The 15521-nt window shown below is 40.8% G+C and overlaps 1 protein-coding gene across 7 annotated transcripts in view; it reads right to left on the reverse strand.

The window, feature by feature from the left end:
• Positions 1–635: 635 nt before the first annotated feature.
• Positions 636–15521, reverse strand: part of MTOR (mechanistic target of rapamycin kinase) — a 531718-nt gene continuing 516832 nt past the window's right edge. For 6 of the 7 annotated variants that reach the window (XM_053691448.1, XM_053691447.1, XM_053691446.1 and 3 more), the window contains 2 exons: positions 15037–15142; positions 636–1059 (listed from right to left, as the gene is read on the reverse strand). In XM_053691448.1, the coding sequence (XP_053547423.1) occupies positions 1044–1059; positions 15037–15142 (122 nt within the window). In that variant the 3' untranslated portion in view covers positions 636–1043. Of the gene's footprint in view, positions 1060–15032; positions 15143–15521 lie in introns of those variants that run through there. The other variant, XM_053691450.1, reaches the window with a different exon arrangement.

Raw genomic sequence — 15521 nt, forward strand, 5'->3', positions numbered from 1 at the left:
TAGTGAGATAGCAGGGCTTGTTACACATTCTAAACTAATCCATCACCTCAGAGGTGGCAGATGGCTTAGCATGCAGCGGTCTGAAGTTTTATAGATAGTGCCCAACATATTCATAAAGGTTTTAATCTAATGTGGGAAAAACAGATGCAACAAGTATGTTTTCTAACACATTGACACAGTTTGCAATGTATTTAAATTGTGCACAGCCATTGTAAGGCTTTGGTTGTTGCCCTGTGTGTTGCTTGTCACTATTTTTAAAAAAACAAAAGGAAGTATATTTTATTTCATTGTCATGTGCCTGAATTTACATTATCAGATCGATCTGAAAATAAATTGTTCAGAACGACCAAATATTCCTTATGCAAAAGTGACATGTTAAATTCAGTCTAGAAATATGCTGATAATTTATAATCTGACCATTGCATGCTAGAGCAAAACATCTCCTGGAAATACAGTCTTAGAATATCAATCAAAATTAGCCCCTTGACTATCAAATAGTGCTGCAGAGATTTGCATAGCAATGAATGTAAAGCGCCCCTCTTTGTCAGCCAAGGGGATAAGAACCATTTGACACTTTCATTATCAAGAAATGTTTTTTTCTTCATTTAACAAACAAATACAATGCAAGGTGACCATTTATATTACATATACAATTTATTTAACAATCAGAATATTTCACAGCTACATAAGGTTTCCTTGTCTGTTTAAAGTTGTCTCTTGGAATATAAAGCTGTAAATCTTCAATGCTCTCGTCATCTTCTGACCAATCTTAAGTTTTCATATTACACTGATGGGAGGAGTTTAGTTTTTGTTTGTAGGCATGATGACAGAACGGACACAGTACAATATATACAGCCCAATGGTGCGCAGACGGCACCAGAAACTGGTGTGGTGAATACAGCTTGCTGTAGACCTCTGCATGTATGAAATGCCTCGTCGCCCCAAAATGAGCAGATCATTTAGCAAATCTTTAGCTTCCGTACAAGTTACAGAAATCCAAATTCACAAATAACAAGCGAAAGTCTTTTTGGGGCACAAAGTCTTTACCAGAATGGACACCTTGAAAAACAAAAAAAAAATAGTGTGATTAAAGCCTTGAACAATTAATTAGTCATTTTTATTGTATGATTAAACTCGTTCGCAGCAACGTTCCTAATAACCAAGAGGTTAAAGTTATTTACAGTAACTGGTTAATCTGTTTTAAAAAATTAATTACTCATGATCCATTAAATGCTTTAAATAAGCGCTACCTATAATGACATGTAATAAGCTTTGGTCCCAATTCTCAAAAACTTGTCAGCATGGAGAGAAATCATCAGTCTATTTTACTTAGCATTATATTGTAATGTTTCTCCTTAACATAAAGCATGTAAGTGAACTCCCTAAAGGAATATAAAGGGGCACATTTCAATTTTAAATAAAAGCATTTTTGCAATTGACTTTCATTAGAAAAAAGCTTCTAGTATTCTTTTTCAGCGGCATACACACATATGCTGTGAAGGCCTGAGCACCAGTATTCAAGCTTAGAGAGCTAGTGGTAGTGTGTATTGTGCCAGTGAATATATAAACCTTCTTATATAAGAATAATTTTGCAATGAAAACTGCAGCTTTATTTTGTCAAATAAGTATATTGTTTTATGTTTATTCTATTCACTGACTTCCCTGTTCCCCAGAACAAAAAAACTATAGATATAGCTCTGTTTGCGCATGTACAGACTAGGATAGTCTGCACTCTTGTATTCCCTTAAAGGGACATAATACTCATATGCTAAATCACTTATGCAGTATAACTGTAAAAAGCTGACAGGAAAAATATCACCTGAGCATCTCTATGTAAAAAAGGAAGATATTTGACCTCACAATCTCCTCAGCTCAGCAAAGTAAGTTCTGTGTAAAAAGTTATACTCAGCTGCTCCCAGCTGCAGGTAAAAAAATAAAAAAAAAATGAAGAAATAAACAGCAGCCAATCAGCAAAAGCAGTGCTGAGGTCATGAACTCTTACTGTGATCTCATGAGATTTGACTTAACTCTCATGAGATTTCATAGTAAGCTTCCTTTACCTGATTGGTGAAAAAATATGAGAGTGCACAATGCTCATCCCTTCTGCTGTCCTAGGACACACACACTAAAATGCTGCTTAGAAATCCTTTACAATGGGAGGTGGCTACTGAGGAACTTTTGAGGTAAAATATCTTTCTTTTTTACATAGAGATGTTCAGGTGATATTTTCTAGACAGCTTTTTACAGCTATGCTGCATCACTTTCAAGTGTTTAAACATTTGGGTATTATGGCCCTTTAAGTAAATTTAGCACTGATTCAACTTAATTACTATTAAAAAACAAAATGTATGCTTACCTGATAAATGTCTTTTTTTCGGACATAAAGAGTTCACAACGTCATTCCAATAACTATTTGGATTTTCAACTCCTGGCCAGCAGGAAGAGGCAAAGAGCACCCCAGCAAAGCTGTTAAGTGTAACTTTCCTTACCCATAATCCCCAGTCATTCAGCCGAAGGAAAATGGAAAAAAAAAGAAACACAAGGGTGAAAAGGTGCCTGAGGTTTACTAAAAAAAACCTGCCGAAATAATGAAAAAGAGGGCTGGGTCGTGGACTCTCCATGTCTGGAAAGAAAGAGATTTATCAGGTAAGCATAAATTTTGTTTTCTTTCCTATGACATGGAGAGTCCACAACGTTATTCCAATTACTAGTGGGAACCAATACCCAAGCTAGGGGACATGGAATGAAAAGGGAGGGAGAAAAAGGCAGGAGGACCTAAATAGAAGGCACTTGAAGAATCTTTCTCCCAAAAGAAGTCTCGGCCAAGGCAAAAGTATCAAATTTGTAGAATTTGGAAAAAGTTTGCAGAGTGGACCATGTTGCTGCCTTGCAAATCTGTTCCACAGAAGCTTCATTTTTGAAAGCCCAGTAAGAGGACCCTTATGCTTTCCCGAGAAAACAACAAATAGGGCAGAAGATTGCTGAAAATCTTTAGTAGCTTGTTAGTAAAATTTTAGAGCCCGCACAACATCCAAGTTATGCAAAAGACGTTCCTTTTGAGAATAAGGATTAGGACAAAAAGAAGTAACAACAATTTCCTGATTAATGTTTCGATCCACCACCACCTTAGGGAGAAACCCCAAATTAGTATGAAGGACCACCTTATCAGAATAAAAAATAAGGTACGGGAAATCACACTGCAGAGCAAAAAGCTGAGACATTCTGCGAGTGGAAGAAATAGCAACAAGAAACAAAACCTCCCAGGATAACAATTGTATATCAACCACATGCATCGGCTCAGACGGAGCCTGCTGCAAAACTTTAAGAACTAGATCAAGGCTCCACGAGGGAGCAACAGGCTTAAACACAGGCCGGATTCTAACCAGGGCCTGTACTAAGGCTTGAACATCTGGTAAATCTGCCAGATATTTGTGCAAAAGGATAGATAAAACAGAGATCTGACCCTTTAGAGTACTGACCGATAAACTCTTCTTCTGGCCATCCTAAAGAAAAGACAAAATCTGGGGAATCCTCACCCGGCTCCAGGAAAACCCCTTAGATTCACAATAATAAAGATATTTACGCCATATCTTACGGTAAATCTTACGAGTAACAGATTTCCGAGCCTGAATCATAGTTTCAATGACTGCTTCAGAAAAACCACGTCTAGACAGAATTAGGCGTTCAATCTCCAAGCAGTCAGCTTCGGAGAATCTTGGTTTGGATGGAGGAAAGGACCTTGAAGTAAAAGGTCCTTCCTCTGAGGTAACCTCCAAGGAGGTAGAGACGACATCCTTACTAGATCCGCGAACCAGATCCTGTGAGGCGATGAAGGAGCTATTAGGATCACTGATGCACTCTCCTGCTTGATATGAGCTATGACTCGTGGAAGGAGAGCAAACGGAGGAAATAGATATGCCAGAGAAAACCTCCAAGGAACCGCTAGAGCAGCTATCAGAACAGCCTGAGGATCTCTTGACCTTGAGCTGTACTTTGTAACCTTGGCGTTTTGGCGGGACGCCATCAGATCTAACTCTGGAACCTCCCACTGGTGGGTTATCTAAGAGAACCCTTCCGGATGGAAAGCCCACTCCCTGGGATGAAAAAACTCTCTGCTCAGAAAATCCGCCTCCCAGTTGTCCACTCCTGGAATGTGGATGGGATGGCAGATAGGAGACAATCGTGGGCTTTCGCCCACTGCAGAATGCGAGTCACTTCCTTCATGGCTAAGGAACTCTGCCTCCCTCCCTGGTGGTTGATGTAAGCCACTGAGGTGATGTTGTCCGACTGGAATATGATAAACTGGACTAAAGACAGTTGAGGCCATGCTGATAGGGCATTGAAGATAGCCTCAACTCCAAGATGTTTATGGGAAGAGAGGACTCTTACCGAGACCACAGGCCCTGAACCTTTAAAAGACCCCAAACAGCACTCCAGATGACTAAGACTAAGATGTTGTCTAGGTAAGGCGCCACAGCAATTCTGTAATCTTATCACTGCCAAAAGCATATTCTGGGGGCCGTGGCCAGGCTGAATGGAAGAGCAACAAATTGGAAGTGCTTGTCCAGAAAGGCAAACCTCAGATACTGATGGTGTTCCCTGTGAATGGGAACATGAAGGTATGCGTTCTTTAGGTCTATGGTTGTCATAAACTGACCTTCCTGTACCAAAGAAAGAATGGAACGCATAGTTTCCATTTTGAAGGATGGAACCCTGAGGAATTTGTTGAGACACTTGAGGTCTAGAATGGGACAAAAAGTTCCCTCCTTTTTGGGAACCACAAATAGATTTGAGAAAAAACCTAGACCCTGTTCTCTTAGGGGGGCTGGAACAATAACTCCCAGGGAGTATAGGTCCTTTACACCTCTTAAGAAGGCCTCCTTCTTTATGTGGTTTGAGGATAGTCTTGACAAAAGAAATCTGCCCCTTGGAGGGCAAGACTTGAATCCCATTTCTGTAGCCCTGGGATAATATGTCCACCGCCCAAGAATTTGGAACATCGCGTATCCAGGCTTAACGAAAAAGAAAAAGCCTGCCCCCTACCTGATCCACACTGGAATCGGGGGCAGAACCTTCATGCTGATTTAGAGTCAGCAGAAGGCTTCTTGTTCCGTTTTCCTTTGTTCTAGGGCTGGTTGGATTTCCAAGTGGATCTGGATTGGTCCGGTTTGGAAGAGGAGGATGAAGACTTTTGTCCCTTAAAGTTACAAAAGGAACGAAAATTATAAGTCTGGCGACCTCTAGGTCTGTTCTTCTTGTCCTGAACCAACTTGGCACAACCTCCATTGACAGAGGCAAAGAGAATGACTGGGGATTATGGGTAAGGGAAGTTAGACTTAAAGGGACACTGTACCCAAAAATTTTGTTTTGTAATTCAGAAAGAGCATGCAATTTTAAGCAACTTTCTAATTTACTCCTATTATCAATTTTTCTTTGTTCTCTTGCTATCTTTATTTGAAAAAGAAGGCATCTATGCTTTTTTGGGGTAAGTACTCTGGACAGCAATTTTTTATTGGTGGATGAATTTATTCACCAATCAGCAAGGACAACCCAGGTTGTTCACCAAAAATGGGCCGGCATCTAAACTTACATTCTTGCATTTTAAATAAAGATACCAAGAGAATTAAGCAAATTTGATAATAGGAGTAAATTAGAAAGTTGCTTAAAATTTTATGCTCAATCTGAATCATGAAAGAAAATTTTTGGGTACAGTGTCCCTTTAACAGCTTTGCTTGGGTACTCCTTGTCTCCTCCTGCTGGCCAGGAGTTGAAAATCCCACTAGTAATTGGAATGACATTGTGGACTCTCCATGTCATAGGAAAGAAAGAATGATTTGCCTATCATGATTGTTGATGCAAAACTGATAATTCACCTTTTAAAAGCATGTGACACCAAAGAAGCTTAGGGAGGGAGGGGAAGTAAACAAAAGCTCTCATAAATTGCCTTAAAGTATTACACCAAGTCTCCCTGGGAGAAAATGAAACAAACACATTTTTAGATTTATTTTACAACAAAAGCTTGCAAAATAAATAATGAATGTATATTGCATTAATGTTTCATGTTATGCATTGTTGAAATGTCAAGTTTAATGGTCCTTTAATGAGTGTCATATAAGCCACTGCGGGCTCTCTAAGAAGGTGTCGTGTTTGAATACTGATGCACAGCCCTCACAGCATATGTGAGTATGCTGCTGAAAAACAGTAATAACTTTAGAAGCATTTTTGCTAATGGAAGTATATTGGAACAATGTTTGTGCACATTTCAATTTACACAGTTCCCAAGGTAAAAAATGCCTTTTAAACAATCCCTGTATTCTATGTATCTCTTATATACAAACCCTTACTTGGCTCCTAACTGGCTACTACATGATATACATTTGTCAAGATCTGGTCTCCATGTATTCTATGTATCTCTTATATACAACCCTTGCTTGGCTCCTAACTAGCTCCTATAGAAGGTGAAAAAGAACAGAGGGGCGCCTCATGTGCAGTATCGTCAAGATATATGTAGTTTCATATCATAAACAAGCCAAATGTGTACTCACAAACTCCAGAAGCACACTAATGTGCTGGTAGTAGCAGGCTGCAGATTTACACAGGTGTGACAGCTCACCCACAATCAAAGGCAGTTTCTTTGTGCTGGATTACTGGAGAAGGTGGAACAAGAAAAAGCAGGCACTACATGTGCAGATCATCCAGGGTATAATTACAAACACTGATAAATTCCCCAACGGGTACTCACATTTCAGATGAGCACGCCAATGTGCTGGTAGGAACAAGCTGGCAATTTTTGGAGAGGTGTGTCAGCTCACCCCAGAACTTCCAGATCAACTGTGTATCAGGAAAAATGTCAATTCCAGAAAGTTATCTCTCATTTGTTAGTCAATGAAAGGCAGGTAGATAAGATGTGTCCACTCAATAAGATAGTTTTTTGTAGAATAAAATAATGTATTTATTAAAAACAAAAATGTATAAAACAACACAATAGTGTTAAAATGAGTGGATAAGGGGTATTGAAAAACATAATTTATGCTTACCTGATAAATTCCTTTCTTCTGTTGTGTGATCAGTCCACGGGTCATCATTACTTCTGGGATATAACTCCTCCCCAACAGGAAATGCAAGAGGATTCACCCAGCAGAGCTGCATATAGCTCCTCCCCTCTACGTCAGTCCCAGTCATTCGACCAAGAATCAACGAGAAAGGAGTAACCAAGGGTGAAGTGGTGACTGGAATATAATTTAAAAGATATTTACCTGCCTTAAAACAGGGCGGGCCGTGGACTGATCACACAACAGAAGAAAGGAATTTATCAGGTAAGCATAAATTATGTTTTCTTCTGTTATGTGTGATCAGTCCACGGGTCATCATTACTTCTGGGATACCAATACCAAAGCAAAAGTACACGGATGACGGGAGGGATAGGCAGGCTCATTATATAGAAGGAACCACTGCCTGAAGAACCTTTCTCCCAAAAATAGCCTCCGAAGAAGCAAAAGTGTCAAATTTGTAAAATTTGGAAAAAGTATGAAGCGAAGACCAAGTTGCAGCCTTGCAAATCTGTTCAACAGAGGCCTCATTCTTAAAGGCCCAAGTGGAAGCCACAGCTCTAGTGGAGTGAGCTGTAATTCTTTCAGGAGGCTGCTGACCAGCAGTCTCATAGGCTAAACGTATTATGCTACGAAGCCAAAAAGAGAGAGAGGTAGCAGAAGCTTTTTGACCTCTCCTCTGTCCAGAATAAACGACAAACAGGGAAGAAGTTTGGCGAAAATCTTTAGTTGCCTGCAAGTAGAACTTGAGGGCACGAACTACATCCAGATTGTGTAGAAGACGTTCCTTCTTTGAAGAAGGATTTGGACACAAGGATGGAACAACAATCTCTTGATTGATATTCCTGTTAGTGACCACCTTAGGTAAGAACCCAGGTTTAGTACGCAGAACTACCTTGTCTGAGTGAAAAATCAGATAAGGAGAATCACAATGTAAGGCTGATAACTCAGAGACTCTTCGAGCCGAGGAAATAGCCATTAAAAACAGAACTTTCCAAGATAACAATTTTATATCAATGGAATGAAGGGGTTCAAATGGAACACCCTGTAAAACGTTAAGAACTAAGTTTAAACTCCATGGCGGAGCAACAGCTTTAAACACAGGCTTGATCCTAGCTAAAGCCTGACAAAAAGCCTGGACGTCTGGATTTTCTGACAGACGCCTGTGTAACAAGATGGACAGAGCTGAAATCTGTCCCTTTAATGAACTAGCTGATAAACCCTTTTCTAACCCTTCTTGTAGAAAGGACAATATCCTAGAGATCCTAACCTTACTCCATGAGTAATGTTTGGATTCGCACCAGTATAGGTATTTACGCCATATTTTATGGTAAATCTTTCTGGTAACAGGCTTCCTAGCCTGTATCAGGGTATCAATAACCGACTCAGAAAAACCACGTTTTGATAAAATCAAACGTTCAATTTCCAAGCAGTCAGCTTCAGAGAAGTTAGATTTTGATGTTTGAATGGACCCTGTATCAGAAGGTCCTGTCTTAGAGGTAGAGACCAAGGCGGACAGGATGACATGTCCACTAGATCTGCATACCAAGTCCTGCGTGGCCATGCAGGCGCTATTAGAATCACTGATGCTCTCTCCTGCTTGATTTTGGCAATCAATCGAGGAAGCAGCGGAAAGGGTGGAAACACATAAGCCATCCCGAAGTTCCAAGGTGCTGTCAAAGCATCTATCAGAACCGCTCCCGGATCCCTGGATCTGGACCCGTAGCGAGGAAGTTTGGCGTTCTGGCGAGACGCCATGAGATCTATCTCTGGTTTGCCCCAACGTCGAAGTATTTGGGCAAAGACCTCCGGATGAAGTTCCCACTCCCCCGGATGAAAAGTCTGGCGACTCAAGAAATCCGCCTCCCAGTTCTCCACTCCCGGGATGTGGATTGCTGACAGGTGGCAAGAGTGAGACTCTGCCCAGCGAATTATCTTTGATACTTCCACCATTGCTAGGGAGCTTCTTGTCCCTCCCTGATGGTTGATGTAAGCTACAGTCGTGATGTTGTCCGACTGAAACCTGATGAACCCCCGAGTTGTTAATTGGGGCCAAGCTAGAAGGGCATTGAGAACTGCTCTCAATTCCAGAATGTTTATTGGAAGGAGACTCTCCTCCTGATTCCATAGTCCCTGAGCCTTCAGAGAATTCCAGACAGCGCCCCAACCTAGTAGGCTGGCGTCTGTTGTTACAATTGTCCAGTCTGGCCTGCTGAATGGCATCCCCCTGGACAGGTGTGGCCGATGAAGCCACCATAGAAGAGAATTTCTGGTCTCTTGATTCAGATTCAGAGTAGGGGACAAATCTGAGTAATCCCCATTCCACTGACTTAGCATGCATAATTGCAGAGGTCTGAGGTGTAGGCGTGCAAAAGGTACTATGTCCATTGCCGCTACCATTAAGCCGATCACCTCCATGCATTGAGCTACTGACGGGTGTTGAATGGAATGAAGGACACGGCATGCATTTTGAAGCTTTGTTAACCTGTCCTCTGTCAGGTAAATCTTCATTTCTACAGAATCTATAAGAGTCCCCAAGAATGGAACTCTTGTGAGAGGAAAAAGAGAACTCTTCTTTTCGTTCACTTTCCATCCATGCGACCTTAGAAATGCCAGAACTAACTCTGTATGAGACTTGGCAGTTTGAAAGCTTGAAGCTTGTATTAGAATGTCGTCTAGGTATGGAGCTACCGAAATCCCTCGCGGTCTTAGTACCGCCAGAAGGGCACCCAGAACCTTTGTGAAGATTCTTGGAGCCGTAGCCAATCCGAATGGAAGAGCTACAAACTGGTAGTGCCTGTCTAAGAAGGCAAACCTTAGATACCGGTGATGATCTTTGTGGATCGGTATGTGAAGGTAAGCATCCTTTAAATCCACTGTGGTCATGTACTGACCCTCTTGGATCATGGGTAAGATTGTCCGAATAGTTTCCATTTTGAACGATGGAACTCTTAGGAATTTGTTTAGAATCTTTAAATCTAAGATTGGCCTGAAAGTTCCCTCTTTTTTGGGAACCACAAACAGGTTTGAGTAGAACCCTTGTCCTTGTTCCGACCGCGGAACCGGATGGATCACTCCCATTATTAACAGATCTTGTACGCAGCGTAGAAACGCTTCTTTCTTTATCTGGTTTGTTGACAACCTTGACAGATGAAATCTCCCTCTTGGGGGAGATAATTTGAAGTCTAGAAGGTATCCCTGAGATATGATCTCTAGTGCCCAGGGATCCTGAACATCTCTTGCCCAGGCCTGGGCGAAGAGAGAGAGTCTGCCCCCCACTAGATCCGGTCCCGGATCGGGGGCTCTCGGTTCATGCTGTCTTTGGGGCAGCAGCAGGTTTCCTGGCCTGCTTGCTCTTGTTCCAGGACTGGTTAGGCTTCCAGCCTTGCCTGTAACGAGCAACAGCTCCTTCCTGTTTTGGTGCAGTGGAGGTTGATGCTGCTCCTGTTTTGAAGTTCCGAAAGGGACGAAAATTAGACTGTCTAGCCTTAGCTTTGGCTTTGTCTTGAGGTAGGGCGTGGCCCTTACCTCCTGTAATGTCAGCGATAATCTCTTTCAAACCGGGCCCAAATAAAGACTGCCCCTTGAAAGGTATATTAAGTAATTTGGACTTAGAAGTAACATCAGCTGACCAGGATTTTAGCCACAGCGCCCTACGTGCCTGTATGGCGAATCCTGAGTTCTTAGCCGTAAGTTTGGTTAAATGTACTACGGCCTCCGAAATGAAGGAATTAGCTAGTTTAAGGACTCTAAGCCTGTCCGTAATGTCGTCTAGCGTAGATGAACTAAGGTTCTCTTCAAGCGACTCAATCCAAAATGCTGCCGCAGCCGTAATCGGCGCGATACATGCAAGGGGTTGTAATATAAAACCTTGTTGAACAAACATTTTCTTAAGGTAACCCTCTAATTTTTTATCCATTGGATCTGAGAAAGCACAGCTATCCTCCACCGGGATAGTGGTACGCTTAGCTAAAGTAGAAACTGCTCCCTCCACCTTGGGGACCGTTTGCCATAAGTCCCGAGTGGTGGCGTCTATTGGAAACATCTTTCTAAATATTGGAGGGGGTGAGAACGGCACACCGGGTCTATCCCACTCCTTAGTAACAATTTCAGTTAGTCTCTTAGGTATAGGAAAAACGTCAGTACTCGCCGGTACCGCAAAGTATTTATCCAACCTACACAGTTTCTCTGGTATTGCAACGGTGTTACAATCGTTGAGAGCTGCTAAGACCTCCCCTAGTAATACACGGAGGTTCTCCAATTTAAATTTAAAATTTGAAATATCTGAGTCCAATCTGTTTGGATCAGAACCGTCACCCACAGAATGAAGCTCTCCGTCCTCATGCTCTGCGAGCTGTGACGCAGTATCAGACATGGCCCTAGCATTGTCAGCGCACTCTGTTCTCACCCCAGAGTGATCACGCTTGCCTCTTAGTTCTGGTAATTTAGACAAAACTTCAGTCATAACAGTAGCCATATCTTGTAATGTTATCTGTAATGGCCGCCCAGATGTACTAGGCGCCAAAATATCACGCACCTCCCGGGCGGGAGATGCAGGTACTGCCGCGTGAGGCGAGTTAGTCGGCATAACTCTCCCCTCGCTGTTTGGTGAAATTTGTTCACATTGTACAGATTGACTTTTATTTAAAGTAGCATCAATACAGTTAGTACATAAATTTCTATTGGGCTCCACCTTGGCATTGGAACAAATGACACAGATATCTTCCTCTGAGTCAGACATGTTTAACACACTAGCAAAAAAACTTACAACTTGGTTATAATCTTTTTTAGCAAAAAAACGTACTGTGCCTCAAAGAGGTACTAACGATTAAATGACAGTTGAAATAATGAACTGAAAAACAGTTATAGCATCAAATTTTAAAATAACAAAACTTTTAGCAAAGGTTTGTTCCCATTAGTAAAATAACAATAATTAAATTTGACATAAAAAATACAAAGCAACGTTTTTATTCACAGTCACTATAAGAATTCTCACAGCTCTGCTGAGAGAATTTACCTCCCTTCAAAGAAGTTTGAAGACCCCTGAGATCTATCAGAGATGAACCGGATCATGCAGGAAAAATAAAAGTAACTGACTGGTATTTTTTGATGCGTAGCAAAGAGCGCCAAAAACGGCCCCTCCCTCTCCCACACAGCAGTGAAGAGAAACGAAACTGTCACAATTAAAGCAAAAAAACTGCCAAGTGGAAAATAATGCCCAAATATTTATTCACACAGTACCTCAGCAATGTAAACGATTCTACATTCCAGCAAAAACGTTTAACATGATAAATAGTTATTAAAAAGGATTAGTGACCTTTAACAGAGTAGTTCCGGTGAAATACCATCCCCAGAATACTGAAGAGTATACATACATGTCATTTTAACGGTATGGCAGGATTTTCTCATCAATTCCATTCAGAAAATAAAAACTGCTACATACCTCAATGCAGATTCATCTGCCCGCTGTCCCCTGATCTGAAGCCTTTACCTCCCTCAGATGGCCGAGAACAGCAATATGATCTTAACTACTCCGGTTAAAATCATAGTAAAAAACTCTGACAGATTCTTCCTCAAACTCTGCCAGAGAAGTAATAACACGCTCCGGTGCTATTTTAAAATAACAAACTTTTGATTGAAGTCATAAAAACTAAGAATAATCACCATAGTCCTCTCACACATCCTATCTAGTCGTTGGGTGCAAGAGAATGACTGGGACTGACGTAGAGGGGAGGAGCTATATGCAGCTCTGCTGGGTGAATCCTCTTGCATTTCCTGTTGGGGAGGAGTTATATCCCAGAAGTAATGATGACCCGTGGACTGATCACACATAACAGAAGAAATAACCCCCTTAAAAATGCAATGCGTTTCTCGGTTACATATATATATATGCCTGAGGAAACGGTTGTGTAACCGAGAAACGCGTTGCATTTTTAAGGGGGTTATTGTCAATACCCCTTATCTACTCATTTTAACACTATTGTGTTGTTTTATACATTTTTGTTTTTAATAAATACATTATTTTATTCTACAAAAAACTATCTTATTGAGTGGACACATCTTACCTACCTGCCTTTCATTGACTAACAATAGATAACTTTCTGGAATTGACATTTTTCCTGATACACAGTTGATCTGGAAGTTCTGGGGTGAGCTGACACACCTCTCCAAAAGTTGCCAGCTTGTTCCTACCAGCACATTGGCGTGCTCATCTGAAATGTGAGTACCCGTTGGGGAATTTATCAGAGTGTTTGTAATTATACCCTGGATGATCTGCACATGTAGTGCCTGCTTTTTCTTGTTCCACCTTCTCCAGTAATCCAGCACAAAGAAACTGCCTTTGATTGTGGGTGAGCTATCACACCTGTGTAAATCTGCAGCCTGCTACTACCAGCACATTAGTGTGCTTCTGGAGTTTGTGAGTACACATTTGGCTTGTTTATGATATGAAACTACATATATCTTGACGATACTGCACATGAGGCGCCCCTCTGTTCTTTTTCACCTTCTATAGTAAACCCGGATCTGTCGGCGAGGAGGAGGCAGCCAATACAGATCTTTTTCTGCTCTTTATTGAAAGAGGACTTTTATTTTCACATACAATTTTTCCATATACATTTGTATGCCAAAGGAAACATTTTAATTTTAGGAACATAATATTGCCTTATGTAGGCTAATTTTTGTATATGTTGTATATTTGATATTGCATTGTGATTTAGATTATTATCCTGTTGTTACTTTGAGAACAACTCCATATACATACTATATCCTTATACCATTGGGATATATATACATAATTGTAACTTTATCTATATAGATCTAGTTAATCAAGTTGCACTAGTTTCTGCACTTCCATCTATATATACTGCGTATCCCATTAGCGCCCCCTCCCTGTGACTAGGGCACATTCTTATTAACTGGCTCCTATGTATGATATAAATTTGTCAAGCTCTGTTCTCCATGTATTCCATGTAGCTTTATATTGAAACCCTTGCTTGGCTCCTAACTGGCTCCTATGTGTGATATACATTTGTCAAGCTCTGGTCTCCACGTATTCTATGTATCTCTATATACAAACCCTTGCTTGGCTCCTAAATGGCTCCTATGTGTGATATACATTTGTCAAGCTCTGGTCTCCATGTATTCTATGTATCTCTATATACAAACCCTTGCTTGGCTCGTAACTGGCTCTTACGTGTGATATACATTTGTCAAGCTCTGGTCTCCATGTATTCTATGTATCTCTATATACAAACCCTTGCTTGGCTCCTAACTGGCTCCTACGTGTAATATACATTTGTCAAGCTCTGGTCTCTATGTATTCTATGTATCTCTATATACAAACCCTTGCTTGGCTCCTAACTGGCTCTTACGTGTGATATACATTTGTCAAGCTCTGGTCTCCATGTATTCTATGTATCTCTATATACAAACCCTTGCTTGGCTCGTAACTGGCTCTAACGTGTGATATACATTTGTCAAGCTCTGGTCTCCATGTATTCTATGTATCTCTTTATATAAAAACCCTTGCTTGGCTCGTAACTGGCTCCTACGTGTGATATACATTTGTCAAGATCTGGTCTCCATGTATTCTTTTTTTTTTGAGTTTTCAAACAAGCTTTATTGAAATTAATCACATGATACAATGTTACATACATGTGACTCACCTTAAATAATCATACATGTTACAGAGTTCTCCTCCTATTAAATGTTCTTGAAAGGTGTGGTCTCCATGTATTTTATGTATCTCTATATACAAACCCTTGCTTGGCTCCTAACTGGCTCCTACGTGTAATATACATTTGTCAAGCTCTGGTCTCTATGTATTCTATGTATCTCTATATACAAACCCTTGCTTCGCTCCTAACTGGCTCCCATGTATGATAAACATTTGTTAAACTCTGGTCTCTGTGTCTTACAAGAGAGCGACCATTAGAGCATCATTATAAATGGTTCATTCTTAGAGCGTTATACATAATATACTTACCATCCAATGTAACACTGGCAAAGGTTTTCATGGGATGTGGCTTGTTTAATTAGTAGCTCCACTTGTGTTGCAACATCTAATGTTTCTTCATGGGAAAAGTCTCGACCTTAGAAGAAAGGGAAAATATTAATAATTGGCAGAGCTGTAAAAAAAAAAATCTTTTTCCAGACTACTCAGGGACACTGGGAAATTTCTTTGTTTAAAAAGAAATACATTTTATATATATGTATAGCAACAGCACATTGTCCTGTTACAGACATTTCCCATAAGTCTCCGGGCTGTTCTAGCATATCTTTATGTATATCCACTGCATCTATGACATCAGTTTAATATAGAACTCAGCTGGGACTATTTAATAAAAACAATAAGAAATATTTATCCTCCTGCTCCCATGTCCCTGTTGTTCATCCTCCCATCCCTGTTGCTCATCCTCCTGCCCCTGTGTCCCTGCTGCTCATCCTCCCGCTCCCATGTCTCTGCTATTC

Source organism: Bombina bombina, chromosome 8 (assembly GCF_027579735.1).
Source record: "Bombina bombina isolate aBomBom1 chromosome 8, aBomBom1.pri, whole genome shotgun sequence".
In the NCBI taxonomy this organism is placed as follows: Eukaryota; Metazoa; Chordata; class Amphibia; order Anura; family Bombinatoridae; genus Bombina; species Bombina bombina.